Raw genomic sequence first — 27,500 nt, 5'->3', positions numbered from 1 at the left:
AAATACTTCTAGGTGATGTGATATCAAGTAACACAGCAATTTTCCGTGTTTAATAATTGAGAGGGGCTAAGCAGCAGGTTTGAAAGGAGGCTGCCACAGTTGTTCCAGGATAATTCAAGCACCATGGAGAAGTAAACACACTTTAAGTGGTGTAAAGTGTAGGATTCCCTTAATTCATTCACTCCAATGGAGCTCAGGAAGTTTACACTCTAACTTCCAATGGGTGAAGCCTAAGCCTTTTGACAGAATAAAATTTATGTCTTCACATTTCAAACAACTGTTCATATTTCTGGAACCATAGAGATTATGAAAGATGTATAAATGGATAACTCTTCAGCATAAACTATTTTTTTAGTGGTAGTATTATTTAGCTTCTAGGTCTTGCACCTAATTTTATAAGTCACAGTAAGCACAGTAGCTGAACTTACAATATCTCAACAACCACTCAAGTTACGCACATACTGTCAAGCATTTTATTCATCTGAGAGCTTACATATGAGGCTAAGGAGCTCTGTCTGCGTTACTTGATTGTTGAGATTATTTGGAAAATGTGAAAATATCTATATAAATTAATATCATAAAAACAGTTAATATCCATTTACCTGCACTAAACAGAGGTCAAATATTAATGCAGTTGAGTTTGCCATTGTGTAAGCTTTAAGATAAAATCTTTTAAAACCTTGTACATAGCATGGTTTTGTAATTATTGATGTAAATATAAACAAGCAATATTTGATGCCTAGAGGCATCAGTAGACATTTACTGCAGATACACCTGGAGGCGTCACTCAGATGTAATGACAAGTGTTTAAGAGGCTGCAGAGATGCAAGAGAAGGACCCATATGCATGAAGGCTGAAAGGCCTGAGACACAGCATTGCATAGGTATAGGCCAAGCCTAACACTGACTTAGGTATTGCAAAACCAGGGACACTGATGTTGTGAGAGGGTCCTGATTCTTTCTTTGAAATCCGAAAGAAAAATGCTTCCACCTGGATGAACAGGATTTTCTCATGATAGGCTCTCTAGCCTCCTCAATGACAACCAGCATATCCTCAGGGAACTAGTACTTGAAAAACAAAATATTTATAACTATCCTGGCAGTAAGATGCAGTGTTTAGGTTAAACTGCGCTAGCCTCCTTAAACCCTGCAGAGTTTAAACTGGATGAGGTGTCAACTGGTCAAGTTCAACATATAAAATGGAGTTACCCAGTCACTGTTTTCCGTGGGAAATCACGGTCAGCACAATTTCTACGTGTTTGCCAACGATGATTCCCTTCTTTTGGGAGATTTTGCCTTTCTTGTTTGAGTGACTGCGGAGTTGGTAAACAGAAGTTTGGAAGATTTGAGGCTAGTCCCCTGCTAGAAGCAATTTACTTATTTTCTGAATGAGATTACAGCAGTTTGTTTTTGTCTGGTTGTAAACTTATTCAGATGTACCTCTGAGTCACAGGACAAACAGATGTATTAAGGACAACTATCCTGAGTGAGGACTCTTATTTGCAAAGGCAGCATGTGAGGCTTCAGCCTGGACATCAGAAGAACGAAGGAGAACCAATTCAATCTGACCCAAAAGGACAGAGGAAGAGCAAACTTTTCCAAAGCTGATTACAACCTCCTGAGAGCAGGTATAAGCAGCTTCACAGCCATCATATCCCTTTAGTTGGAACAAGCACCAATGTTCAAGCCTACACCAAAAAACTAGACGAGCACCTATATAGTTTCATGGACTCAGCAATACCTGACAGGACAAAATTGTCTTCAAGGAAGAGTAAACCTGTCTAGTGGACAGCAGCAATAAATGCACTCTATAACAAAAGGAAAAAATTGCTGCCCAGAACCAAGAAGGAGCAGGTGCCAAGTTGGAAGCAATCTCTCCTTTGTCTGAACAATCAAATAAGGCCACTGGTGAAATCCTCTATGGCTAACAGAGTCCAAATTCGCCATATTCACTAAGGACAATCACAAACCCTTCTTCGCATTATGTCTGCAATCTCAAAGGTAACTCCCAAATCTGCTCTGAATTGGTGATCAAGAATGCCACATACACAAATACCATAGATATAGCTAACCTGCTGGCAGACAAGTTCAGTGAAAACTTCACTCCCTGTCTCTCCCCCACTCCTTCCCCCATCAGTAAACCAGGACATGCCTAGCACCTGCCTCCCTTCCCTCATCACCAGGGAGCAGGTCATTAATGCCCTCTCAAAGGCAAAAAATACAGCCTCCATGGGACCCGACAACATCACTGGCTGTGTCCTAAATAAACTTGGGCAAGAGCTCTCAGCACCACTAGGCACCCAATTTAACCAAAGCCTGTGTACTGGCTTCATCCCAGCAGAATGGAGGACAGCCACCGTCATCCCTCTACACAAAAGTGGAGCGTCCACAGACCCAGGCAGTTATAGGCCCATCAACCTAACTGGCCTGATCTGCAAGGCCATGGAATGCATTATCACAGACCTTATAAACAAGGTCATGGACAACCTCCAAATGCTTGATCCCACACAGTTTGGTTTTCTCAAAGGGAGATCATGCCTGTTAAACTTGGTCGCCTTCTTCGAAACGGTCACCAAAGTCACGGATGAGGGGAAGACAGTGCACACTGCCTACCTTGAGCTAGGTAAAGCCTTTGACACTATTCCCCACTCAGGAATAATAGAGAACTCTCCCAGCTAGACATCAACCTGTATGTTACTAGATGGATAGCTAACTGGCTCACTGATAAAACCCACTCAGTCAAAACAGAGGAAGCCACCTCTAGTAATAGACCCATAACAAGCAGTGTACCCCAAGGATCGGTCTTGGAGCCTCTGTTTGGGATATACTTTTCTGAGGTGCAAGCCAAAACCAGTGGTCTGTGGCTGGCCAAGTTTGCAGATGACTACGTTGGGCACTGTCATAAATTCCCCAAGTGATGTGATCATCCTCCAAGAGGGCCTTACCCAAACTAATGACTTGTGCCAGAAGCATGGCCTCAAACTGAAAGCCAGCAAATGCATCATTATACCCTTTGGGGAAAATGGCGTCCCTGCTAATTACCACATTAATAACAACGTATTAAGCATGCAGTCAGTCGTGAATGACTTGATCACCCAAGTTGACAGCAACCTGACTTTTGACCACCATGCTGTCTCTGTTGTATGGAAGGCTTTCTACATGGCCCACCTTACAAGTAAGGGTATTTCATCCAGGAACAAGGAGATAACATCCCTGTACTCCTCCCTTATCAGACCCATTATCGAAGTACAATGTCTTCTTCGGCATGTACCTTGCCAAGCACATGCAGCAGTCAGACCGACCACAGAGGTTCCTGACCAGGAAAATCCAGGGTCTCAAACACCTATCCTACACAGATAGGCTAAAAGCCCTGTCCCTCTACTTAGTGTCATACAGACTGCTCAGAGTCTACTTGGGTCTGGCATACAAGGCTGTCTCAGACTTGGCCTTGATGGAGTTGCTGCATATCCATAAATCAAACTCACTCGCATAACCTGCACGCAAGGCCTCAACCTGGTCTGTGACATTAATTGAACTTGTTGATGAGATAGATTTGTGTCTCAGCAACTCCCCCATCTGTGGAATAGACTTCCTCTCCATGTCAAGCAGAGTACCTCACTAGCCCTCTTTAAGAGGAACCTGGACAACTGGATGGGAAACAGAAAATATACCCCTGGGATCCCACCTGTCTCTCTGCTGGACAGGGAAAACAGGTGCTGACAGTGTGAACATGGGTGAAATTCTTGGCTAGGCTTATAAGGGCCTCCAGGCCAATAGCCTAGTATCGTCCTATGAACCTTCCTCCCTTACTTTTCAGATTATTCTGGGAGAAAGTGACTGAAAAGAAAGCATAGATAAAACAAACCTGTTCATCTGAAAGAGAAGGCATCTACTGAACAAGCTTCTTTGTACAGCACTTGACAGCAGACCTTCTTCATCTATTTGTTGCTCAGACAAGCAAACAGATCCATCTCTAAGCATGCAATGTGAAGATAAACTGGGCACCCACCTGCGTGTAATGCAAATGAAAACATTCCTTGTGCAACATTCACTTATAAGAATCTGCAGCTGATCTGTTTAGCTGGTATGCGACTGAGTTTAGTCAAGATAAGATGTAAACAGCCTTTAGGGTCATTTGGGACTGAAGAGTTGTCCCGGAGGCAGTCATAACCTGCATGCAGATGGGATATAAGCAACACTTCCCCACACTTTCTTAATGCATCATACAACAGTACTGGCTATTATCACTTGCAAGAACTCTAGCCTCCGGAGGGGGGGGGGGGGGGTTTGAAGGTGCAGGGTGCCTAAATCAAAGCAATTATCTTCTTTATATTTATATGATTCTTTGAACTACATCCTAAATAGCATGCACCGACAAACCTGAATATATTCCCCAAGAAAGGTATGAAACATCTATGCTTAGGGATAGATTGTGAGGTTCCTGCACTAAGGGCATCCTCTTGGTTGGCTGGACCAACATTCTAATTCCTTTGTAGTGCAAGGCAGCATAAAGATCATCTCTTTCAGGGACTGAGAGTGGCAGATCTAGGTGACTCTGGTATCACTGCAGTCTTCCTGCTAGGAGGACCTTTACTTAGGACTGTTGGAGGGCATTAATCTGTGTCCTCATGATTTCCATATTAGTGATCCCTGCTTTCTGTTTCTTGATTTGAAACTATTGTCCAAGAGATTCCACTTTGTTTTGAAGGAGGTACCCCTCTGGTTGGTGGAATGTACCCAATGAATACAACTCTTATGGAAGGGATAAGACTTCACATTGGGAAATTAAGCATCCCTGGTTTTGGAACAATGCATACTGAATATCAGATCCCTCTCCATTTCCTACCAGGATGGCGCCTGCATGAAGTAGTCACAGTTAGGGCTGAAATGTGAATGCCCTTTGTTGTACAATAAGCAACTATTAAAACCAGGCCTTCTGTAAATACTCTGACTACTGCATACAATCCAAAGGACAGGAAGGTAAACAGACAATGGGAAACTTCTGCCATGAATCTGAGACACCATTTGTAGTCACTTTGAATAGGTCTAGGGTAAGTATCAGAACTTGAGGGAACAGGAGTTGTAAGAAGGCCTGCATATTAGCATTTTTACTTGTGGAATTCTAAGGTAGGTGTTCAACCTTGACACATCTAGGATGAGCTCCCAAAGATAATCCTAAGTTCAAAATAAAAAGTCTTGAGTAGAACTCCCCCCACTTTGTTTTGGCACTGGTTCTCTTGACCTAGTTGCAGGAGTAATGTAAATGGGGGGCTAGACGTACTCAATCCTGTGGTATGGGGGAAATATTGGACATTTTATTTTCTTAAGACTTGAAGTCTACAATCCTGCGAGATGATCTGCAGCTTACCCACTGGTCTTTTTGTGATTGCACCCCCCCCAATTTCTTATTCTTTAGTTTACATTTCCGCTATCTTTGGGGTAGGTGAGATGGGTTGTGAACAGGGCTCGAGTAGAGAATCGTGACACAGGTTAAGGGAGGGCTAGAGTCCATGTAGTCATGGCTGCTTCCTTGGGGAGTTAGGTGCTTCCCCTTCTAATCCCCATTTCTTTTTGTACTGGCCTCTTTCACCCTTCACCTGCTCACCCTTTCCTTGTCTGTGATAGTATAGCGCAGATTTTGACGGGTATTCCTAACATACCTTGACACTAGAGTGAAAACATTGTTTCTCTGTCTGCAGTGTTCCCCATTCCTCCATTTACCTGAATATGGCAATAGTTGGGTTCCCAAAGAGTAGATGCTTTTAAAGGGTGCATTAACAACCTGCCCTCCGACATCCTCTGGCAGGACTATAACCTCAGCCAGGCATGAGAATTAGGCACAAACTTTGCAGCTGCCACCCTGGTTGCTGCATGCACAGCATTACAGACACACTTGATGTCACTGTCATTTATCTGAGAGTTAATCATTTTAAAGCCTTGAGTGGTGGCTGTATACACATTCTTCCCAAATTCATCCAGTACTCTTGCTTTCCTTACCACTGGGAAGAGTACTGGGATCAGGAACCAGATGACATGACCCCTTTTCCATTTCCACACCATATTTTTATAAAAACAACCTTGTAGAACTCCCAAATCCTGTAAAACCTGTCTGCTTTAAGGAGCATGGGGGCTGGGTATCCAGTTTCTCACCTTACAGGCAGCCAAGAAGGCATCCTCCAAACATCCCAAGCCTAGATGAATTGCCACAGGTTTAAGGGCATACAGACCCAGAACATTAAAATAACTTTTCTGGGCATTTGATGCCTCTCTGGTTCTCATCTGTGGTAGTCATGAGATTTCCTCTGTTGGTGAAGTAGAGGACAAAGGTGTCATCAGTGCCTATGTCATGGGAAAGACATTTGAAAGGAATAGTCCAATTTTTCCCCTTCACTTTCAAAGGCGTAACTATCCCCCTCTATGAAGCATTTCTACTTTCTTTTTGCAGAGAGGACTCAAGACACTGATGGGTGATATGCATTTGGGAGCAGGCTATGAAGGAATTTTTGAGCCAGGCAAATTCATTCCTGGAGAAAGGCCACGGAAGGGGTAGGGGGTAGAGGACCACCAGTTATCCAAGGTCCAGGCAACTGCAGTGAGTTAGGAGAGAACACCCACTGTTTAATATTTTGTGTCCTCTTGGGTAGGGTAGCTGCCATACAGGTCTGGGCCTGAATACAGGATTATCAAATCTCTATTAATCCACCACGGATATCCTCCACAACTAAAATGGCCTTACCATTCGGCATTTCTGAAACTATGACAAGTGCTTTGGCAAATGGGGGATCTAGTTTGAACTCCAAGTGAGGATCCCTGTCTTGGTGGGATGTGCTTTGATTAGTTAGCACTGCAGCTTCGGGGGTGGGGTGGGGTGGGGTTGTTCAAAGACCTCGCATACATGATGTGCGGGGCAGGGGCTGCAAGTGCTTCACCATGACCACCACTCTCAAGCCATGCAGGGATGTCTCATACTGTAATTATTGGAGTCACTGAGTGCCCTTTACTTAGACTTTTTTTAACTGTTTCTCAGGGGAGACATCCAAGATAATGTACTGAAATGGAAGACACCATAGTGGTACAAGCCACAATCCTCAAACTCAGCTTGGCAGGGAATACACCCCCAAGTGTTTTAGAAGTAAACCCTAGTAAACCAAACATCTCTTACTGTCATGCTCTGGTCATAGGCAGAATATATAAAGGCTTTGAAAGTTTTTAAATTGAATTTGCCTAGCACAAGAGGAACTTCCTTTTTTCTTAGGAACACAAATACCTAAAGCATAATCAGTTATCTGACCCTTCTAAAACACCACCACCCTAGTCTAAAATATATAAAATAGGATCATAGGAGATTACTAGGCTAATGGCCCTGGGGCCCTTACAAGCCTAGCCAAGAGATTTTCCCCAGAAAAGAAACCTCAATCAGTACCTGTCACCCCTGTCAATGAGGGACACAGGTGAAACCCATGGGACAAATTTGTGGTTTCCCACCCATTCATCAAAGTTGTGCTTGAAGAGGGTCAGTGACGCAGTTTGCATGACATGTATGGGTGTCTATACCAGACATGGGTCAGCCTCTGGGAGTCAAACCTGTCTCTCCAACAGGTTTTGTTAATGTAACATATTAGATTTACGCCTTTCGATCGGGTAATGCGTAAGGAGTTAGACTTACGGATATGGAGCATCTCTAGCTGAGCAGGGTCTGAGATTGCCTTGTAGGTGAGACACAGATCACCTCTGAGCAATCTGTAAGATACGGAGTAGAGTAATAGTGATTTGAGCCTATCCACATAGGACAGGTGTTGGAGGCCATGGATTATCTCTGTGAGGTATTTCTGTGGCCTTTCCAGTTGGTGCAGGTGTTTGGAGAGGTACATACCAAACGGGGCACTGTACTCAATTACTGGCCTAACAAGGGAGGAGTACAAAGATGTAATAACCTCCTTTTTTCTGGATGCAATTCTTTTACTTAGGAGATGAACCAAGTAAAAAGGCTTTTCTGATCACTGCCGCTACACGATGGTCAAATGTGAGATTGTTGTCAACCTGTGTACCCAGGTCGCTCACCACAGGTTGTATGCTTAGGGGGTTGCCGCTGATGTGGTAAATCAGTAGGGGACATGTTTTTGCCAAATGGTAGGATAATACATTTTTTTGCATTTAACTTAAGGCCATAACCTTGGCACCAGTCACTTGTGAGACCCTGTTGTAGTATGTTAACATCATCTGGGGAGTCAATGACAGCACCCAACTTACAGTTGTTCGCAAATTTGGTCAGCCACAGGCCTTCTTGTCTTTGCCTGGACCTCTGAGAAGTAGATGCCAAACATTAGGGGTCCCAGGACAGATCCCTGGGGAACACCACTGGTGACAGGTCTGCTGTCGGAGGTGGAGGCACCTATTTTGACCTTGTGGGTCCTATCGGTGAGCCAGTTGGCCACTCACCTGATCAACCACAATAAAATGAACAGGTGTAAAAAAGCCAATAAACGTAAAAAATACACCAGTCCAAAAAGAAGCAGCAAGGCAAAGAAGGCTTTTTAATCCACCAAAAAATTAACTCCAACAAAATGGTTTACAGCCGTTTTTGTCACAGAATAGTCATAGACTTTCATCAGATAAAACGTTCCATAAAACCACTGAATTTAAATACAATTTTAAATCCAATCAGTACCATACTTTAATAATTCAATTAAACATATCATAAAATTTAAAGTGAACTCTCCATATTGTTAAAACCCTCTGTTAAATGAACTGCTATTTCTCCTCTGGCTACTCCCTCATCATTTCTGAATAAACTATATCTGGGCACATGTACGCGACAATCTGAATATTTTATTCTTAAATCTACTGCATGAATACTCAAACTGTTTATTATTTCTCCATCTCCTTCTATTCTAGTTTAAAATCGTGACTTTTTAAGACAGAATTTTCCAATTCATCTAGGTAATGCTGCTCTTTCAGAATTATAATGAAATCTGTCCTTGACATACACATGTTCTTTTGCCAAGCATCACTCATTCTCCTAGAAGTCCTAAAAGAAAACATTGTTGCACTGGGTTTTCAGAAAAAATTACAAAACCTCCAGTAATGTCAAAGTCCTCAACTTTTCCACAAAGTGAAAACATAAAACTGTAACTTATATCCACCAAAAAACATAAAACTGTTCAGTACCACAAACGACCAGGAACAGTACCTCCAAGTTATTTTATTTGAACAGCAAATATAAAATATCTAAAACTGAAAAGTACACTTTATCAAAGTGCAAAACAAAGATGTTACTGTTACATTAACCAATATTTCCTATTCAAATTCAAAAAGCAGACTTTGGAGTAATTAAAATCCCTTGCTTACCTCGCCAGGCTCTATATCAGCTACAGCAGTGAGATGCAGAAGGAAATTATTATTTGGGAATGATGTCTCAGCATTAGGCATACAGCTGTGGTTACCTAGAAAGAAGAGCCATAACAAGTTAAGAAAACAGCTTGTTTTTAACTTTACACAGGCATTTCTTAAAATGTACTATTTAATAAGCAAGTAACGCTTCCACTTATTTAACTGTGGAGGTCTATGCGAGTAATTTATTCTGAAAAAGTTCTGATATTAAAGGAAAGAAAGCTTAATAAATTTACATCATTTCTGTGGTGTGCTCTTTAAAGAGCACATGCTGTTTAACTCTCCACTTTCTGCTGAATGAGTTGATCCAGATGAATGTACTCATTCACCTCTGCTCAACAAAGACGAAACATATACATTTCAGTGGGTCTTGTTACAGTGTGGTGGCCAGAAATACTGCTGAATAATAAAGGTAGCTCAAGTTCTAGCAAACAAGAAAAGTTGTAATGACTAGATATATACTTGGCTCTACTAGTTCCTAAGCCAGGGCAGTAGCTAGTGTCTTTGGCTGTCCACTACCAGCTACAGCTAGTTTTTTTTTTTTTGCTTCATTTACCCAGAGAAAGGACTCTACTAATGGTTCACAAAGCAATGTGAAAATGCAGAGCATGGACTCATGTCGCAACAGCTGAACAAAAACCCAAATGGTCTTATAATTTGTTTACTCATTTAGTTACTTGAATTTGTTTACTGGGATTATGAAGCTTATCCCAAATTACCTTTCCGAGACAAAACCTAGGGTATTGCAGCAGCAAAGTTAGAACTGTATAACATAAAAAGTACAGTTGTGTACACTTACCATTAATGTAGATGTTCGAGTGCATTCACTGTTGCAGTCATTACATTTGGGTAATCTGCTGGCAGGTTCCCCTCAGTCAGCCTGAAAATCAAAGTCTTGGGTCCTGCGTCGGTTGCTGTCTCCTCTTCCATGACGTCAGGGGTAGAAAACATGCAGCCGACGCCATTTTATTCCGTTTTTCTTGACCCAGATGTCAGGTGACCCACAAATGGGGACCAAAAATATGTATATATAAATAAACAACAATATATATAAATGCACTTTAGCAACACAAACTTTACCTTCATCTAAAAACAAATACACCACAAAGGCTTTAGAATATAGTGAAGGAAAGAGAAGTTCTAGAAGAAAAAAGGGGGATGGCGGGTGGGTAACCCAGACTACAACAGTGAATACACTTGAACATCTACATTTATGGTAAGTGCACACAACTATGTTCTTCGTGTTTCACAGCTGCAGTCATTACATTTGGGTAGAATCCCAAAGCTATGGATGGGAGGATGGAACTAAATAGCATTAGGGGATGCTATAAGGCCCTGCAGAACTGCAGTGGCAAAGCCAGCCCTGGACTTGGAGAAGAGAGACAAATGATAATGCTTTGTAAAAGTATGAACAGAGCTCCAAGTAGCAGCTTCTAGAATGTCTTTGGTTGGAACTCCTCTGAGAAAGGCTGCTGAGGTAGAGGCAGCCCTGGTGGAATGTGACCGGATTCCCTTGGGCACTGGTTTACCATGATGCAAGTAGCAGAAATAAATGCAGTGGCTTATCCACTTAGAAATAGTCTGCTTTAATATAGCCTTTCCCTCTGATCCTGCAGTAAATGCCACCAGTAGTTGCTCAGTTTTTCTTAGAGATTTGGTCCTGTTTTAGCAGAATCTTAGTTGTCTGTGTATGTCCAATGAATGCAGAATCTGCTACCCCTTGTTCTGCGGATTTGGGTAAAAGGTTGGCAGGTGAACAGTTTGGTTAAGAGCCACACTGGATACCACCTTAGGCATAAATGAAGGACTGGTCCTGAGGGACACCCTATCCGGGTAAAATGTAATAAAATGCTCCACAGCGATGAGGGCCTGTAGCTCTGAAACCCCTCTTTCTGAAGTGATTGCCAAAAGGAAAGCCATTTTCCAGAATAAAAACTTTATATCCGCAGTAGCTGCTGGTTCAAAAGGAGGTAGGGTGAGTTTTTACAGCACAAAATTGATGTCCCATGCAGGAGTTGGTGATCTTCTGGGAGGCCTTAAATTTTTGGCACCTCTAAGATACTGTTTTAGCAGAGGATGAGAAAAGATGGGAGGCTCCGTGTTGTAAAGAGCTGAAATGGCAGAGGCATGGATTTTTATTGAAGAAAAAGATGGGCCCTTGTCAAGCATCTCAGTCAAGTATTGTAAAATCTGAGGAATATTTGGTTTTGTTATGTCTGTTCCTTGTGCTTGGTTCCAAGCACACAATCTCTTCCATTTATCAGCATAAGATTTTCTAGTCCTATGCCTTCTGGCTTCCAAAATGACATCCATCACAGATTTACTGAGAGGTGTTGTTTGAATAATTACATGATCAGCCATGCTGCCATGTTCAAAGTTTGGAGCTGAGTGTGCAGAATTTGATTGCTCTGCTGAGGCAATAGATGAGGTATTTGAGGCAAGTACCAAGGAGGGAGTTGAGACATATTCCTTAGAATTGGGTACCAGTGCTGGTGAGGCTAGTCCGGGGCAATTAGGATCATTTTTGTTTTTTCCTGTCTGACCTTTAGCAAGACCTTGGGGAGAAGAGGCAGAGGAGGAAAGGCATAGACTGATAGGTTTTTCCAATTGAAGGATAGGCCATCCACTTTCCATGCTTGTCTGTGATAAGTCCTTGTGCAGAATTTGTCCAGTTGGTGATTTTGGGGAGAGGCAAATAGATCTATGTCTGGGCTCCCCCATTTCTGTGTTATCATGCTGAAGACTTGTGGATCCAGTTTCCACTCGTGAGGGTCCATAAGATTTCTGCTTAGGTCGTCTGCCAGAGTATTTTGTTTTCCTGGCAGGAGATGAGCTTGACGATGTACTTGGTAAGTCAATGCTGTGTCCCACAATGCCATGGCTAGTCTGCAGAGGGGATAGGAATGTGTACCCCCCCTGCTTGTTTATGTACCACATAACTGTGGTGTTGTCCGTCTTTATCAGTAGTTGTCCTGGATGAAGTAAGTCCTTGAAGGCTGTCAGGGCATTCTGAACAGCTAGCATATCTTTCTGGTTGATATGCAGATGCATTTGTTTTTGAGCTCCATATGCCCTGAATGCATCTCCCCGCCAGGTGGGCCCCCCAAGCATAGTCTGATGCATCTGTAGTTAAGGTTTGGGTGGCAGGGGGTAGAGTGAATGACAGACCCTTGTTTTGGTGACATGTCTCCGCCCACCAAAGAAACTCCTGTTGTAGGCAGGGAATGAGAGGAATCATTGTTTCCAGACTGTGACAATATTGACTCCATAAACTTTTTAGGTTACACTGAAGTTTCCTCATACGCAGTCTTGCATACAGAATTAGTAGAATGCAGGATGCCATGAACCCCAAAGCCTGCAGAATTTGTCTTGCAGATAACTGGGTTTTTGTTGCCATCTGTTTGAAGTATACATTCAGTTGCCTTTGTTTGTTTGGTGTAAGGTAAGCCATCTGGGCAGCTGTATTCAAGCTTGCACCCAGGAATGTAATTTTTTGAGAGGGTACCAGTTGTGATTTCTTTTCGTTTATTGTGTACCCTAGGCATGTTAGAATCCTTTTTATAAACGCCAGATGTTGAAGAATGTCCTTGTTTTCTGCTTGAATGAGACAGTTTTCCAAGCAAGGATAGATTTGTATGCTTCTTTGTCTGCAAAATGCAATTACTGGTGCCAGGCACTTTGTAAAGACGCTGGGCACAGTAGATAAGCCAAAGGGCAGTGCAGAGAATTGGTAATGCATAAAACCTACCTTGAAGCGGAGGTATCTTCTGCACGATTCCCTTATTGGGATATGCAGGTATACCTCTTAAGTCCAGAGTCACTAACCAAGAGTTCTTGCCCAGCATGGGCAGTAGCTGTTGCAAACTCAGCATTTTGAATTTTGGGATGTCCTACAACGTGTTCAAAATCGATAAGTCCAGTACTGGATGCCAGGCATTGTCTTTTCTGGGTACCAGGAACAGTCTTGAATAAAACCCTTGTCCTTTTTCCTGTCCTGGTACTGGCTGAATGGCCCCCATATCCATGAGGGACGTCACTTGTTTCTGAGCCTCTGCCCATTGATTTTGTGGCAGATCTGGCCAACCGTTTGGAATTGGGAAAGTATGGAAATGAAATTTGTACCCTTGGGATACTATGTTTAATACCCACTTGTCCTGGGTAATTAACTGCCAATTTTGAGCATGAAGTGCTAATTTTCCCAATGGGGCTGCCAAAAGATAAGTGCTTGGTAATGGTAGAGGGAAGTCATTGAGACTGCTTACTGTAGGGTTGTGCTTTGTTTCCTCCAGATTTGGAGATAGAGGCACCCCATTGTTTTGACCTGCAAGAACCCTGTGATTGGTACCTAGAGCCTTTTGAGCACCTGGATTTGCCTTCTGAGGCTCTGTTGGACACAGGAAAGGACCAATTTCTAGTAGGCCAGTGTCTAGTGAATCTAGGTGGCTGCACTTGTAAGAAATATTTTACAGTTTGCACAGATTTAGCTTAGTCTTCCATTTTCTTTAAAACCTCTTCTGCCTTATTACCAAACAAAGTATCATACTTTAAAGGTGCATCCAACAATTTAGCCTTAACATGATCAAGCAGATTTTGCTCCTTGAGCCAGGCATGCCTTCTAATCACAGATCCAGTAACTGCGGCCCTGCAAGAGGCCTCCAAGGAATCAAAACCACATTGCAAAGTATGCTTTCCAACCTGTTCGGCTGCATGCAATAATTCCTGTAATTCTTTATTTTCCACACAATCAGAAATCAACGTCATTTTCTGTTTCAATAAGCCCATAACATGCTGTTGATATTTAAGCATATGAAACTGGCAGTTTAAGGCACTAATTGCCAAGGTCGCAGACGTATAAACTTTCTTTCCCCATCTATCCAGCACTCTGGAATCTCTATCAGAGGGGGTAGGATTTTTGGCTGTAGAGGCCTTTACACCTTTGGGACCCTGTGAGATAGTTTCAGGATCAGCTGCAGGATTTTTGAATAAAAATTTGTGGGAGTCAGGAACCCTGTAATATCTGTCTGGCTTACTAGGAGCCTGAGGAAGGGAATCAGGAGCCATGCTTGATTCCGAAAACACATCATCAACAATGTCTAATACAGGAGGTATAGCCAAAGGCCTATGCTGAGGAAGGAGAAGAAAATCCCTAAGCCTCTTTTGATTCAGAGAAATCCTGACTCTCCCAATGAAAATGTTCCCTTAAAGTATGCAAGATTTCTCCAAAAGAATAATCCTCAGGAGGAGATGCAGACGGAATGGACTCTTCTGCATCTGAATCCTCATAGGGTGGTATAGAAAATTCCTGATCAGAAGAAATAGAAACCTGATCTGAAGATTCATAATCAGTGTCTTGCCTAGGCCTCTTAGCAGGGGGGGGGGGTTGGGAACCCCTGATCAAGGTCATTAAGTCCTCAGCCATTTTAATCATTTTTTTTTAGGCATAGGGCCCTGAGCACGTGGCTCATGCGTCGGTTTTTTAGACTTAGAAGTTGTTTTTGTCTTTGTTTTTGAAGCTGGCGTCGGTTTTATATAGAAATGTTGAGGCCTGAGAACACCCTCAGAAACCGGTTCCTGCTCAGCGGCTCCGGACCCACCCGAGGGAGAGATCCGCGGGTACAATACTCTGAGAATCTCGTGGCATACCGGACTCCGCATGGGCCTGAGACTCAAAAGTAGCGGGTATCAGGGGCTGTGAAAGTGCCTCACTGAGTACCGGCAACTGGCTTAGAAGCTTAGTCAGTTTTGGAGCTCGATGGTCTGTCTTTTTCTTTGCGTTTTTTGTGAACTCCGGTAGTTGGATTGCTATCCGACATTTCAGGGTAATTAAATCTGGATCCAAAATATTTTGAAGCAAAAATATACCGATGCTTAATAGTGCGTTGGTTAAATCTAGCACAAAACCGACAGCAAGGCAAGTTATGATCAGGGCCTAGGCAAGGAATACAGTACAAATGAAAATCCTTATGAGGTATTTGCTTTCCACAAGTAATGCAATTATTAACTTTTACTGACATCGGTAAGGAGCAAAAAAAAGTTTCCCCAATGGGGTACTTAGCTTTAATTGAAGACTTCGGTTCTGAAACTCTAATGCGAAAATTTCAGGAGTCGGCCGACCGGCACTTGCAAACTGCGTCTGCTTCGGGCACTGCGTGGCAAGAAAGTCTGAATAAAATGGCGTCGGCTGTATGTTTTATACCCCTGATGACCCGACGTCATGGAAGTGGAGACAGCAACCGACGCAGGACCCAAGACTTTGATATTCAGGCCGATTGAGGGCAACCTGCCAGCAGACTACCCAAATGTAATGACTGCAACAGTGAAACACTAAGTACATCAACCGCACAGAGCAGTGGACCAGTTTCCAAGTGGGAGCTAACATTCTAAAATTAGTCCTTGTCAACATGAGAGAACGTTGCATAGCCACAGAATATATTGTCCTCACTACACAGGTCAGGCCGTAAAGATTTTTTTCTTTCAAATAAAAATAAAACCTGAAACATCAGGTAACCATGGAAACTTCAGAAATTATCCCAAAGCAAACTTTCTACTTTTAAGTGACACCCTGTCAAAATTTCAAGCCCCCTCCCCCAAAAACCCAGGAATACCTCTCTTACACAGAGTCATTCAGAAGAATCCTCTACAATCATGTATATGCTATACAGAGGCTGTAGTTCCTATCTAAAATAACAAGTTACCTTGGTGGAATCGCAACAGACTATATAACGAAAGAAAATCCTGGCCAAAAATATGAAGTGCAACATCCAGCAAGGTAAGAACTCCCTCATCAAGCTTAACAACTCAGGGGACTAATTCAAATAACCAAAGCCAAATTTAAGCTAAAAGTGGCTTCCAAGGCTAAGGACAACCACAAGACATTCTTCAGTTATGTCTGAAACTTCAAAGGCAATACACAATAATGTGCCAAACTAGTTATAAATGGAGTCACCAATATTGAGCTTGAGGACATAGCAAACCTACTGGTTAATAAAAATTCAGTTACATTTTTTGCCTTACATTTTCCTCCCAGACACCTCTCTAAACATACTTCCAAACATCACCAGGAAAAAGGCCCTCAATGTGCCATCCAAGGCAAAAAAAAAAAAAAATCTGCATCAATGGGACCAGGCAATATCCCAGGATGCCTCCTTACAGCATAAAACATGACCTTTTGGGGCTATAGAAAATCTACTCAGTTGTAACCTCCAAACAGATGCAGCCAAGCAAATGGAGAACTGCAACTGTTATTCCACTACACAAGGTCAGGCCATCCACGGACCCTGGAAATTATCAACCCTGACTAGAATCACATGCAAGGCCATGGAAAGAATTTTCACAGACATGATGAACAGCGACACAGGAAACCTTCAGACAGTGGATCCAACTTAGTTTGGGTATGTCACGGAAAAGTTATGCCTGCTCAACTTGGTGGATTTCGAGAAGGTCACCAAAGCAATGGATGAGGACAAAATGGTGCATATTGCTTACTTTGACCAGGCAAAAGCATTCAAGACACTTCTTCACACAGGCATTTTAGATAAGTTCACTGAATTACGTATGAACTCCAAAGTAACCTGCTGGATAGCTAACTGACTCACAGACAGGACCCAAGAAGTTAAGCTAGGGGAGTTTACCTCCACAAAATACAAGTTACTAATGAAATCCCTCAGGGCTTTGTGCTGAGGCTGGTCCTCTTTGGCATCTACTTCTCTAAAGTAAAGGCTACTGTTAAAGGCATCTAGGCTGACCAAATTCACAGATGATTGCAAATCAGGTGCAATCAATGAAATCCCAAGACAATCATCATCGAGGAGGGCCTAACAGACACAAATAACTGGAGCTAGAGTCATGGTCATAAGCTCAATGCCAAGATGTGCATAACAGTATCCTTTGTCAAAATGGCCATCCCTGCAAATTACTTCAACAATACACCTCCTAACAGCAGACCCAGTAGTCAGGAATTTGGGAACACATGTAAACAGAGACTTGGCCTTTGACCATCATGTGTCTACAGTAGTAAGAAAATTATTTCATGTTGCACAAAGTAAGGATATGGCATCCAGGTATAGAAATATAACTGTTCCATTGCACTGTATCCTAACAGAGTATAATGCATCCTTTGGCATGTACCTGACCAGGGAAATGCAACAACAGGAGTGACCACAGAGGTTCCTCACAAAAATAATACACGGTACAGAAAACAAGTGAAGCAATGTCCTTATACTCTGTCTACTACAGGCTGCTGAGACGCAACCTATGCCTGGTCTGCAAAGCATCCTCTCGAATTACAACCTCCTACCTCAAACAAACACACATGATGGAATGTGCGAGACAGACTCACGAAAATAAATCAGAGAATTGTCTTTATTGGGAAGAAGAGGGAAAATGTAAGAATACTAAATGCAGCAATGATCCTACAATCAAAGGATCTGTGCCGCTATGGTTATGGTGACTTCCATCATATAACTGTGCTATGCTTGACATAAGGATTATTGCTGCAATAACTTAACATAAATAGAAGTACCAAGGAAAGTGAACATCTGACCCTGGACCTGCTTGGTTGGATACAGCATGCCCTTTAACACTGCAGAAGCAAAGATAGTCCTTGGACAGTATGCTGCAGGACATACTAATGCTGCAGAAGCAAAGCCAGCTCAATTTCTGAATTAACTAGCCAATCTGCAACACTCGGGGAAAGGTGCATACTTAATACCAGGTAGTAACATCAAAAAACATCTGAGCAGACTCATTTCTGAAAATGACAACAGTGGTGGCAGCTCCCATTGTAAAATCGCTTCCACCTTGCCAAGCACAGTTCTTCCCTAGCCCAAGTCAAGTGTAATTCGGACAACTGGATGGGGAGCAGGAAATTCATCCCCGGCTTGGCATCTATGTCTCTGATGGACACAGGTAACCTGTAAATGGTTCATCGCCCAGGCCCCTGCTTGTAAATGTTTCATCTCCCAAGCCCCTACTTACATTTACCAAGGGTACCAGAACTCATCAGAGATTTGGGATGAATAGCTAGGCTTAAAAAGGCCCTTGTATTTGTTAGCCTAGTAACACCTATGAACCTAAACAAGGGTATTTCTATGGCTTCAAAGACTGATCAAAAAATAGTTTTCCTGAAGTCATTAGTCTAGTGGTACAGTACCAGATCTTTCTATGTATACTTCTAGTATGAAGAACCACTCCTCTCCAAAGCAGAAGAGTTGGGTTTACTTTGTTATACAGGTGCCTATGGACTGAGATTCAGCTCATCAACTACATTATTCACCCTCATCTCAGCTTACAGAATACAAGATGAAAATGCATACAGACTGGTTTAAAGACCAAAAAAATAAAAAACGTACAATATTGCTGGTTGCACAAGTGTGCACACCCTTAAATTAATACTTTGTATGCGCACCCTTAAACCAATACTTTGTTGAAGCATCTTTTGATTTAATTAAATTACAGTATTCAATCTTCTTGGCTAGGAGTCTATCAGCATGGCACATACTGAATTGGCAATATTTGCCCACTTTTCCTTGCAAAAGCACTCCGAATCTGTCAGATTGTGAGGGCATCTCTTGTGCACAGCCCTCGTCAGGTCACCCCACAGATTTTCTATTGGATTTAGGTCTGGGCTCTGGCTGGGCCATTCCAAAACTTTAATTTTCTTCTGATGAAGCCTTTCTTTTCTTGATGTGAATGTATGCTTGGGGTCATTGTCGTGTTGGAAGGTGAAATTCCTCCATCTTCAGCTTTCTAGCAGACGCCTGAAGGTTTTGGGCCAAAAGTGACTGGTATTTGGAACCATTCATAATTCCTACCACCTTGACTAAAGCCCCAGTTCCCGATGAAGGAAAGCAACCCCAAAGCATGATACTGCCACCACCATGGTTCACCATGGGGAGATGGTGTTCTTTTGGTGATGCAAAGTGTTGTTTTTGCTCCAAACGTACCTTTTGGAATTGTGGCCAAAAAGTTCAGCCTTAGTCTCATCAGACCATGACACATTTATGCTTTTGGGAGACCTGATGTATTGTTTTGCAAATTTTAGCTGGGCCTGGATGTTTTTCTGTGTAAGAAAAGTCTTCCGTCTTGCAAGCCAACCCCATAGCCCAGACATATGGAGAATACGGGAGATTACTGTCACATGTAGTACACAACCAGTACTTGCCAGAAATTCCTGCAGTTTCTTCAGTGTTGTTGTAGGTCTCTTGGCAGCCTCCCTGACCAGTTTTTGTCTTGTCTTTTCATCAATTTTGGAGGGACGTCCAATTCTTTGCAACATCAGTGTTGTCCGATATTTTCTCCACTTTTTGATGACTGTCTTCACTGTGTTGCAAGGTATATCCAATGCTGTGGAAATTTTTTTGTACCATTCTCCTGAATGATACATTTCAACAATGAGATCCCTTTGATGCTTTGTAAGCTCCCTGTGAACCATGGCTTTTGCTGTAGCAGGCAACTGAGTAAATGTCAGGAAAATCCTACTAGGACGGCTGAACTTTATTTGGGGTTAATCAGACAAGTGATGGCAGGTGTGTAACCCAAGAAGACTGAATGCTGTAATCAAATCAAAATGTGCTTCAACAAAATATTAGTTTAAGGGTGTGCACACTTCTGCAACCAGCTTATTGGACATTTTTTATATTCCCCCCCCCCCCAACAGATTTGTTTGTTTTTCAACTGAATTGTACAGGTTACAGGACACATTAAGGGTGGGAAAAGTTTTGAAATTATTTATTGTGGTCTCATTTTAACAGGGGTGTGTAAACCTTTTATATCTACTGGATATTCTCCTTGATTTTTTAAAACAAGGATGTAGTAAATTCTTCCACTACGAGTCACCGAAGATTAAACTCCTGATGATCACGCTTGTTGAAATTTAAATGATGTTTTGAGCTTCACACATGCTCCAAATTTATATTATTAGCATTGTTCATTGAAAAAAAAGTAATGCGTCTCTGTCTCTCAGGAAATCGGTATCGGGGGGGGGGGATGCCTCTTAATGCAAGACATCTGGACAAAGCCTAAAAATAATGATGTCAAAGGCCAAAATATAGGGACAGGTTTCAAATATTGCTCATACAATTTAAACAAGTTACTAGAATAACAGAATTTGAATTAGTATGCGTTGGTCTGAAAGACAAATGCATGTCATTATTTAATGAGCTCAATATGGCAGAAAACCACAAATTTTATGAGGTGTAAATTTGGACATTCTGCAAAATCTGGACAATTAAGCGGTAGGGTCAAAGGCCAGGAATAAGTGTTCAGCAGATGTTACTTAATACTCTGAAAGTCCATTTTGAAATTAAAATTAAAGGTGTTCTTTGATCAACTAACTATGAGCAAAGACATACTGACAACTATGGCTATACTGCCTACACAGCATGAATATACAAAGATACATTTTGACAAAATCATCAATACATCTGCAGAAGTTAAGGTTCAAAAAACAGAAACTATCATTCTTTATAATGCTACAAACCAGTTTGTAGGAGTAAGCTTTATCTTTTTCAGAAATACAATAATGTATTTCCTTGTATTTACTGCACTATTTTCTTTTACTGTACTGGCATGATTATACATACAAAGTTCAATAATAGGAAAATGCCACCATTCTGTTTTTTGGTCATTAATTTGTTTCATTTCATGATTACTGAAAACATTTGTCATAGAGAGGGGAGGTGATAAAAAGTTTTAGCTATGGGTGTCAAATATTCTGGGTACGCTGCTGGATCCAACACAAACCATCTCAGCCCATGTAACATCTGCTAATCAGAGGGGTCTGTTTTTACACACGAGCACTGAACTACTAGTTGCTACTTTGAAAAAAAAAAAAATCAATTAACTCTGCTACATTTTCATGCCTAACATTCAAATCTTCCCTATAATGTTGAATCAAAGATGGCCACTAATGAAAATCAAAGGAAGAAACGCAATTAAAAATGCAAATTGATCCTGACAGTCAAAAATAGGCAAGTCACAGTACTGTTGTAAGCTGATGAGAGTGAAAACCACAGTAAAAGATACTCTGATCATAGCGATTTTTCTCTGACCCTATAAAATGACATCAAGAAGGAAAGGGCAAGGACTGTAAAACAAAATCATGCTACCTATGGTAACCCTCTTTCAGGCCATTTTGGGGCATATCAAATTCGAAAATAACCACTTATTCTGATAGAAAGACATTAGTAATGAAGAAAAGTACAAGATATTCTGACAAGCATGCGTTTCAGGTTTTGGGTGTGGTTCTTTAACAAATGGGTAGTATTCTGTATAGGTTCAAGTATCCAATGATCAGGTCCTTAGCCTATCTAAGAACCTATACAAGATTCCCTTATGTTGCAGTGGTATTTCCGATCTCCTACCCAGTTATCCAGTCTGCTGTTAAAACTAACACAATTTGCATCAAGTTTTGACATCCACTGGCAGCCTGCTACACATGCTAGGAAACGTCTGTGCAACAAAACTGAATTTGAATTTAGTAAAATATCAAAATCGGTATTACATCAATTATATGAATACATGTCTTTTGGTTTCTGTATACCTCCAGACTTATGCAGTATGCAGAAAGTCCTCAGGATCTTAGTCTTGGTAAAGAGAGCAATTTCACTAAAGGAAAATTTTAGTATTAATTATTCCCAGATCATTCATCATAACAACTTCAGTGAATACTTCACAGTTTAATGTAAGGGACCTATAAAGCTTCAATAAAAACATCACCATAATCTTAACGCTAAATTTTAGACTTGGCTATTTTGTCTAAGAGTCTATCTATTCAAGATGTTTGTTTGGCTCTAGCAAATCTTCAGGTGAAGTGACCAATGCACCTAATCTGCAACTGTCAGCACACTTAGAGATCCAGAACTTAGGTGAGGTTAGAAAAGAGGGAAGCACAAAGTTAAAAAGAATAGGTTAAGAACAAAACATAATACACCCACAAACACCCACAAACACAGACACTCCAAGACTGCTCCTTTAACAGATTACCACTTCCTAAATACACTGTGATGAACTTCATCCCCTTATAACACAAGGATTAACGTCACATTCTTAGACTAGTAATACATCCAGTATGTGGCAAAGTGTCAAAAGCCTTAGCCAAATTCAACTATTCTAATACAAGTGATAGCAACTTGTCAAGACCAATATTCAGCAACTTCTGAAAGTCAACCAAAGTAATCAAGGTCAATATTTATTCCAGGAAACAATGTTGAACAATTTCTAAATTTTGTACAATCATCCATTTCAACAAGTTGTACAACACAACATCCAAAATAAATAACCACATACTAAAGTACATAAAGGAGGAGATGAGAAGACTGTTCTGGAGGCAAAGGAATGTCTTTGGCAACTCAGGCTTAATGCCTGTATTTGGCCAGGCATTAATGAACACGTGTCAATCTCTAGTGTGCTGAAACTAAAATCACATTTTATATGAATACATATTTTATACACACCCAATATACTCATACATTTTATTAAACATTTATAATACATTCATAATATTTTATACAATATGTTATCTAATTATTCGAATAAACTACATTTTATACAACTATATTTCATACAATTGTCAAATCAATAGAATACACAAACATAACAAATAAATACAAAATGGAGTATTAATTCAGATATAGTAGTTACTAGTACTTACATGTTATTTTTCATACATACACGTACATATACCTTACTGTTTTTATTACAATATTGTAAATATATTTAAGCCTATTCAAAAAGTTACTGTTTTTATTTATTCATTCTATTATTTATTGAAATTTTGCTTCATTTTTATTGTTTTAAATTACCATTTGTAAGATGATTTTAAGGTTGTAATAACAAGTATACAGCATTGTTATTGTTTGTATTACTTTAAAAGCTATGCTCATTGAATCACAATTAATCAATTATTCTATTAGTTTAGTAGTATATTAGTGATGGCTTACATTTCATTTATTCAGTACTCTGATGATGCCCATAACTAGACAGGGTGAAAGCGCTTAGTACGTGGTTATTTATTTTGGATGCTTTGTTATTTTACGTTAATAAACTTGTTATAAACCAGTTTCTACGGTTTGCTGAGTGGCTTTTCTTACCAGTTATCTACAATTTGTTTTTAAGTTGTACAACACATTGTTCAAGTATTTTTCTAAAGTAAAAGTCAAGCTTAAATACCTACAATTGTGTAAGTCCACCTTGTCTGACTTAAAACAACTAAAAAGTTTCCTTCCAATCATTAGGGATAGAATCATTTTTCAATAAACCATTTCACAGCTCAACCAGAGGGTCTATTAACACTTTTCTGATGGAAGAGACAAACAAATCATTCATTTTGTCAGAGTCAGACCCATTGTACATGCTTTTACAACAAACACAAGAGGAGTGATACTAGTACAGTTAATGCTTGCAAATCAGGAATCCTCTTGATCAATGTGACCTTCATCAGAAAGTTTCTTACCAGGCAAGTAATCACAGAGTAGCTGTAATGGAAGGTTAAAAAAGAAAGAAGGGTGAAGTTTCTCGCTCATGAAATGGGGGTTTCAGGTTGGTCAGACAAGTCATTTGGAGAACTTTAAGATACACTGGGCCCTTTAAGAAGCTTTCACCACAGGTTTAGCTGAAATTGGAGAGTCGAATGGCATGCAGTCTAAGAAGGTGTCAGGTACACCTTCATGAAGGTGTAAGAAAGTCATTGGCTGAAGAGTTCTGTAAGGCACTGAATTAACTGAAAGCTGGTGTAAAAAAAAGTACAGTTATGAAGGATCACACCTGCAGTCGTATCCCAAATACAGATACCAGCCAAAGGAAGATGTCCTGTCAAACAGAAATCTAAAAGCAATAATGATGTCTTCTTCCCTGATTACATCCCACACACAGAACATTAGCTGGAAACTTGACTGTACAGGTAGAGAATAATCTATACAAACTTTATAATTCATTTTTGGAGCAGGGCAGCTACCAACAAATATGTTTAGGTCATTACTCTTGACAGAGAAGAGAAAGAACACAAAAGGAACAACCCACAAATCTAAACACCCCCATAATTATAAAACTGCCCTAAACTATTTTTATGTGGTTGCCCTGAACAGACCACCACCAATTAGGACATGCTAATACAGGATATCCCCCATTAAAGTTGATAGTCTGCTCCTATAAAAATAGTTCTGCCATCTCTACAGTAAATTTAGAGAAGCTAGATAGGTGGGAGCTCATGGTGGAGCAATGATTATCTAAACATCTACTGTCATGGTGAGTTCCTCAAACAACTGCACCATGAGCATAAAGATCACTGCTACAGTCTTGTTCCAAGCACTGGGCCAATACTAATTAGGAAAAAGAAAGGACGGTCTAGACTGTGGACAATGGTTGGAGGTTACAGCATTCTTTTCAGTACTGCTGCAGTGTAGTCTGCTCGGTTTCTTGACTGACGATCCAGCTTGTAAAGTTTGAAAAAACTAATGACAGCACTCCAACCGTGAGCTTCACAAATGCTCTGTACAAGAACACTCAAAGAAGACGGCAGCAGCAACTGCCCACCTAGTAAAGTCTGCCCTAACTTGTTCATTCAGGACTGAGTATGTCTAGGTGGACACTAGTTTACCATGCTTCCATGACAAAAATTAAACAAAAAGCCTGCCAAAACAGTCTTTTATCCAGACAATGCAGTTACTTCAGTTACTTGTGCACAACCATGGCAAGAAGGAGTCTTTCATTCCTATTCTGGATGTTGGTCTTGGCTACTAAGAGAAGGAACTTCAGCCTCCTTGTGGCTTATATGGATAAAGCCCTAACTACATCCCAGACAACCTCTGATAGAGTACTGGCTTGGGTGATTGACAGGATGGGCAGAGGAGGATGGGCAGTGCACATCATGGAGGGAAGGTTGGTAGTTTCTCAGCTAGTTGATTCTGCCACTCAAGTAATGTGCAGTGGAAGTCGCATGCAGAATCAAAGCAATGGTCAGTCGAGAAGGATGTGCTCTGTGGCTGCCCAATGCTGTGATGGTATCTTCTGTGTTCTCAGGTAAAGGAGAACACACGAGCACATGCATGGATGTGGTGGGGGCATAGGCAGCCTTCTCTGTGATGTGGGTGGAAATGTTACCACAAGGGGTGGGGAGTTAGGCTACATAAACACAAATATACCTACCTAACTACTTCCAATGCCTGTGCACATGATGGCAGTTCTGTGCACAAGAACCCTGAGTGGATCTGAAGGCTGTTTTCCCAATGTCAAAGAACCAGGGCCATTGTGACACTGGCAATGCCTTATGGTTACAGGCTGGGAGGGAAAAAAAAAAGAAGTGGGATTTCTATGCTAAAGCATTAAGCTTTTCAAAATGCATCTGGTTTAAACGGGGAAGAGGGGGTAACCTTCGCCAATACAAAAATACAAGACTCTGGGAATAACAGTTTCCCCTGACAGAAGAGCAGAAAAGAAAGTCTCCTTAAGGAAATCCCAGCATGAAAGTCCAATGTGGCAATCAAATGGCCCTTTGTCCACAAACCGCTTAGGCCAGAGTCACACATTTCTGACATGCATTGAATAACTGTGGAAACCAGAGCCTAGTCTAAACTAAAAACAATTTCCATACATCTCTGTACATTTTCTGGTGGAGGGTTTCTTAAGTCTATGACACACTTGACACGCTGATTGTGAAATTTTGATCCCTGGATATCAAATGAAGTGGAGTAGCCAAGCTGTTAACTTCAAAGTCTAATGGTTCAGATGCATCTTGCCTAATGTGAAAGAACAGCCTTCTCTTCAGGCAGCTTGAGGAGTTCCACCTGAAACCTGATCATGAGATGAAGCCTCACCTAAATGGCGCAAAACGAGACCACTGATCATCCCAGCCCTGTGAAGCCTAGTTTTCTTGATAAAAATTAATCATCAGATTAGACAAAAATGCAGGAAAGCAAAAAGCAACTCCCTGACCCGAAACCAGTTCAATACTAATGCATATTTGATCTGTCCACTTAGCAACTGAATTAGTGATTTAAAAAAAAATATTTTGCATTGGTCAAACAGGTAAACAGCTTACAGACCAGGATGCACCACTTCAGGAATGTCTTTGACTAACCACTTATGGGGACACAACAGATGAGCATGCCTGCAAGAAAGTTCCCTAGGAATATACACTGCATAAAGAAAATGGTGGGCTGAAACTCCCTATTCCCACAATCACTGCTTTTCAGCAGGTGTAGGACTTTATGCCCAGTCTGTTGACAAAAAAATTCAGTTACAATGTAAGCAAACTGTAGAAGGAAAAATGTCTTGTAAGGCAAAGACAATTCATGTAGACCACATTACATGTACTGTCTTAACCACTATTTTGTCCCTCCACCACATGGCAGAAGGAAACAAGGTGACTGTCTGCAAGTCAGAAAATGGTGAAGGTACAATCATCGAAGAAGACTGTTCAGCTGAAACCACCAAACCAGAAACTGACTTTTTTTTTACCTGGAGAAGTGAAGTGCTTTGACCACTGAATCTGTGTCATGTGCAGTTTGGTATAAGGTACTAAAACACCACTACCGCCAAAAGCCTCCAATCTCAAAGACAGTCATATGCTGCTACTTAACTCTAAGGTCACAGAAGAGACTGAGCAAATGTCGTACACTAAAAACAGTAAATACATTTGACTCTGTGGTATTGGATTCATGTCAAATCTACCAAAGACATTTACATCAAACCCCATTTGGTAGGGAAAAAAAACATACAAAAATGACCTGGTGATCTCAACACAAGGCTTTTTTTTCAAGGGGTACAAACCTCTCTGCACCCCCATTACACACCAACTTCAAGGCAGAACAGTAGTGAGGAAAAGTGCAACCTCAAAGATCACCAACAGTTGTTTTCTGACTGCTCTTCTACTGAACTGCATTCAGTGTACATAAATACTTTTGACAGATCAACCATGGAATAAATCACAAACCCCTATGAATAAGATGCCCTGAATCGAACAAAGCTGATACCTTGCTAAAATAGATGCCGATTCCCAAGCCAAGGGAATGGACTGCCCCTAACGGTGATACCAGCAGCCAGTTTTCCAGGTAAGAAAAGAACTCTAAATGCCTTTCAGATGGACATCAGCCACCACCACTATAATGCACCTGG

At 41.1% G+C, this 27,500-nt stretch overlaps 1 protein-coding gene across 1 annotated transcript in view; it reads right to left on the bottom strand.

Annotated features, from left to right (window-relative positions):
* SMYD5 (SMYD family member 5) overlaps positions 1-27,500 on the bottom strand; it is a 323,990-nt gene that overhangs the window by 118,486 nt on the left and 178,004 nt on the right. Inside the window, exon 11 of the mRNA XM_044064454.1 lies at positions 9,348-9,442. Within this exon, the coding sequence (XP_043920389.1) occupies positions 9,348-9,442 (95 nt within the window). The remainder of the gene's footprint in view (positions 1-9,347; positions 9,443-27,500) is intronic.

Source organism: Protopterus annectens, chromosome 2.part2 (assembly GCF_019279795.1).
Source record: "Protopterus annectens isolate FY-2018-M chromosome 2.part2, PAN1.0, whole genome shotgun sequence".
Classification (NCBI taxonomy): Eukaryota; Metazoa; Chordata; order Ceratodontiformes; family Protopteridae; genus Protopterus; species Protopterus annectens.
The sequence above is the reverse complement of the archived record's forward strand: the minus strand, read 5'-3'. Positions and strand labels throughout refer to the sequence as shown.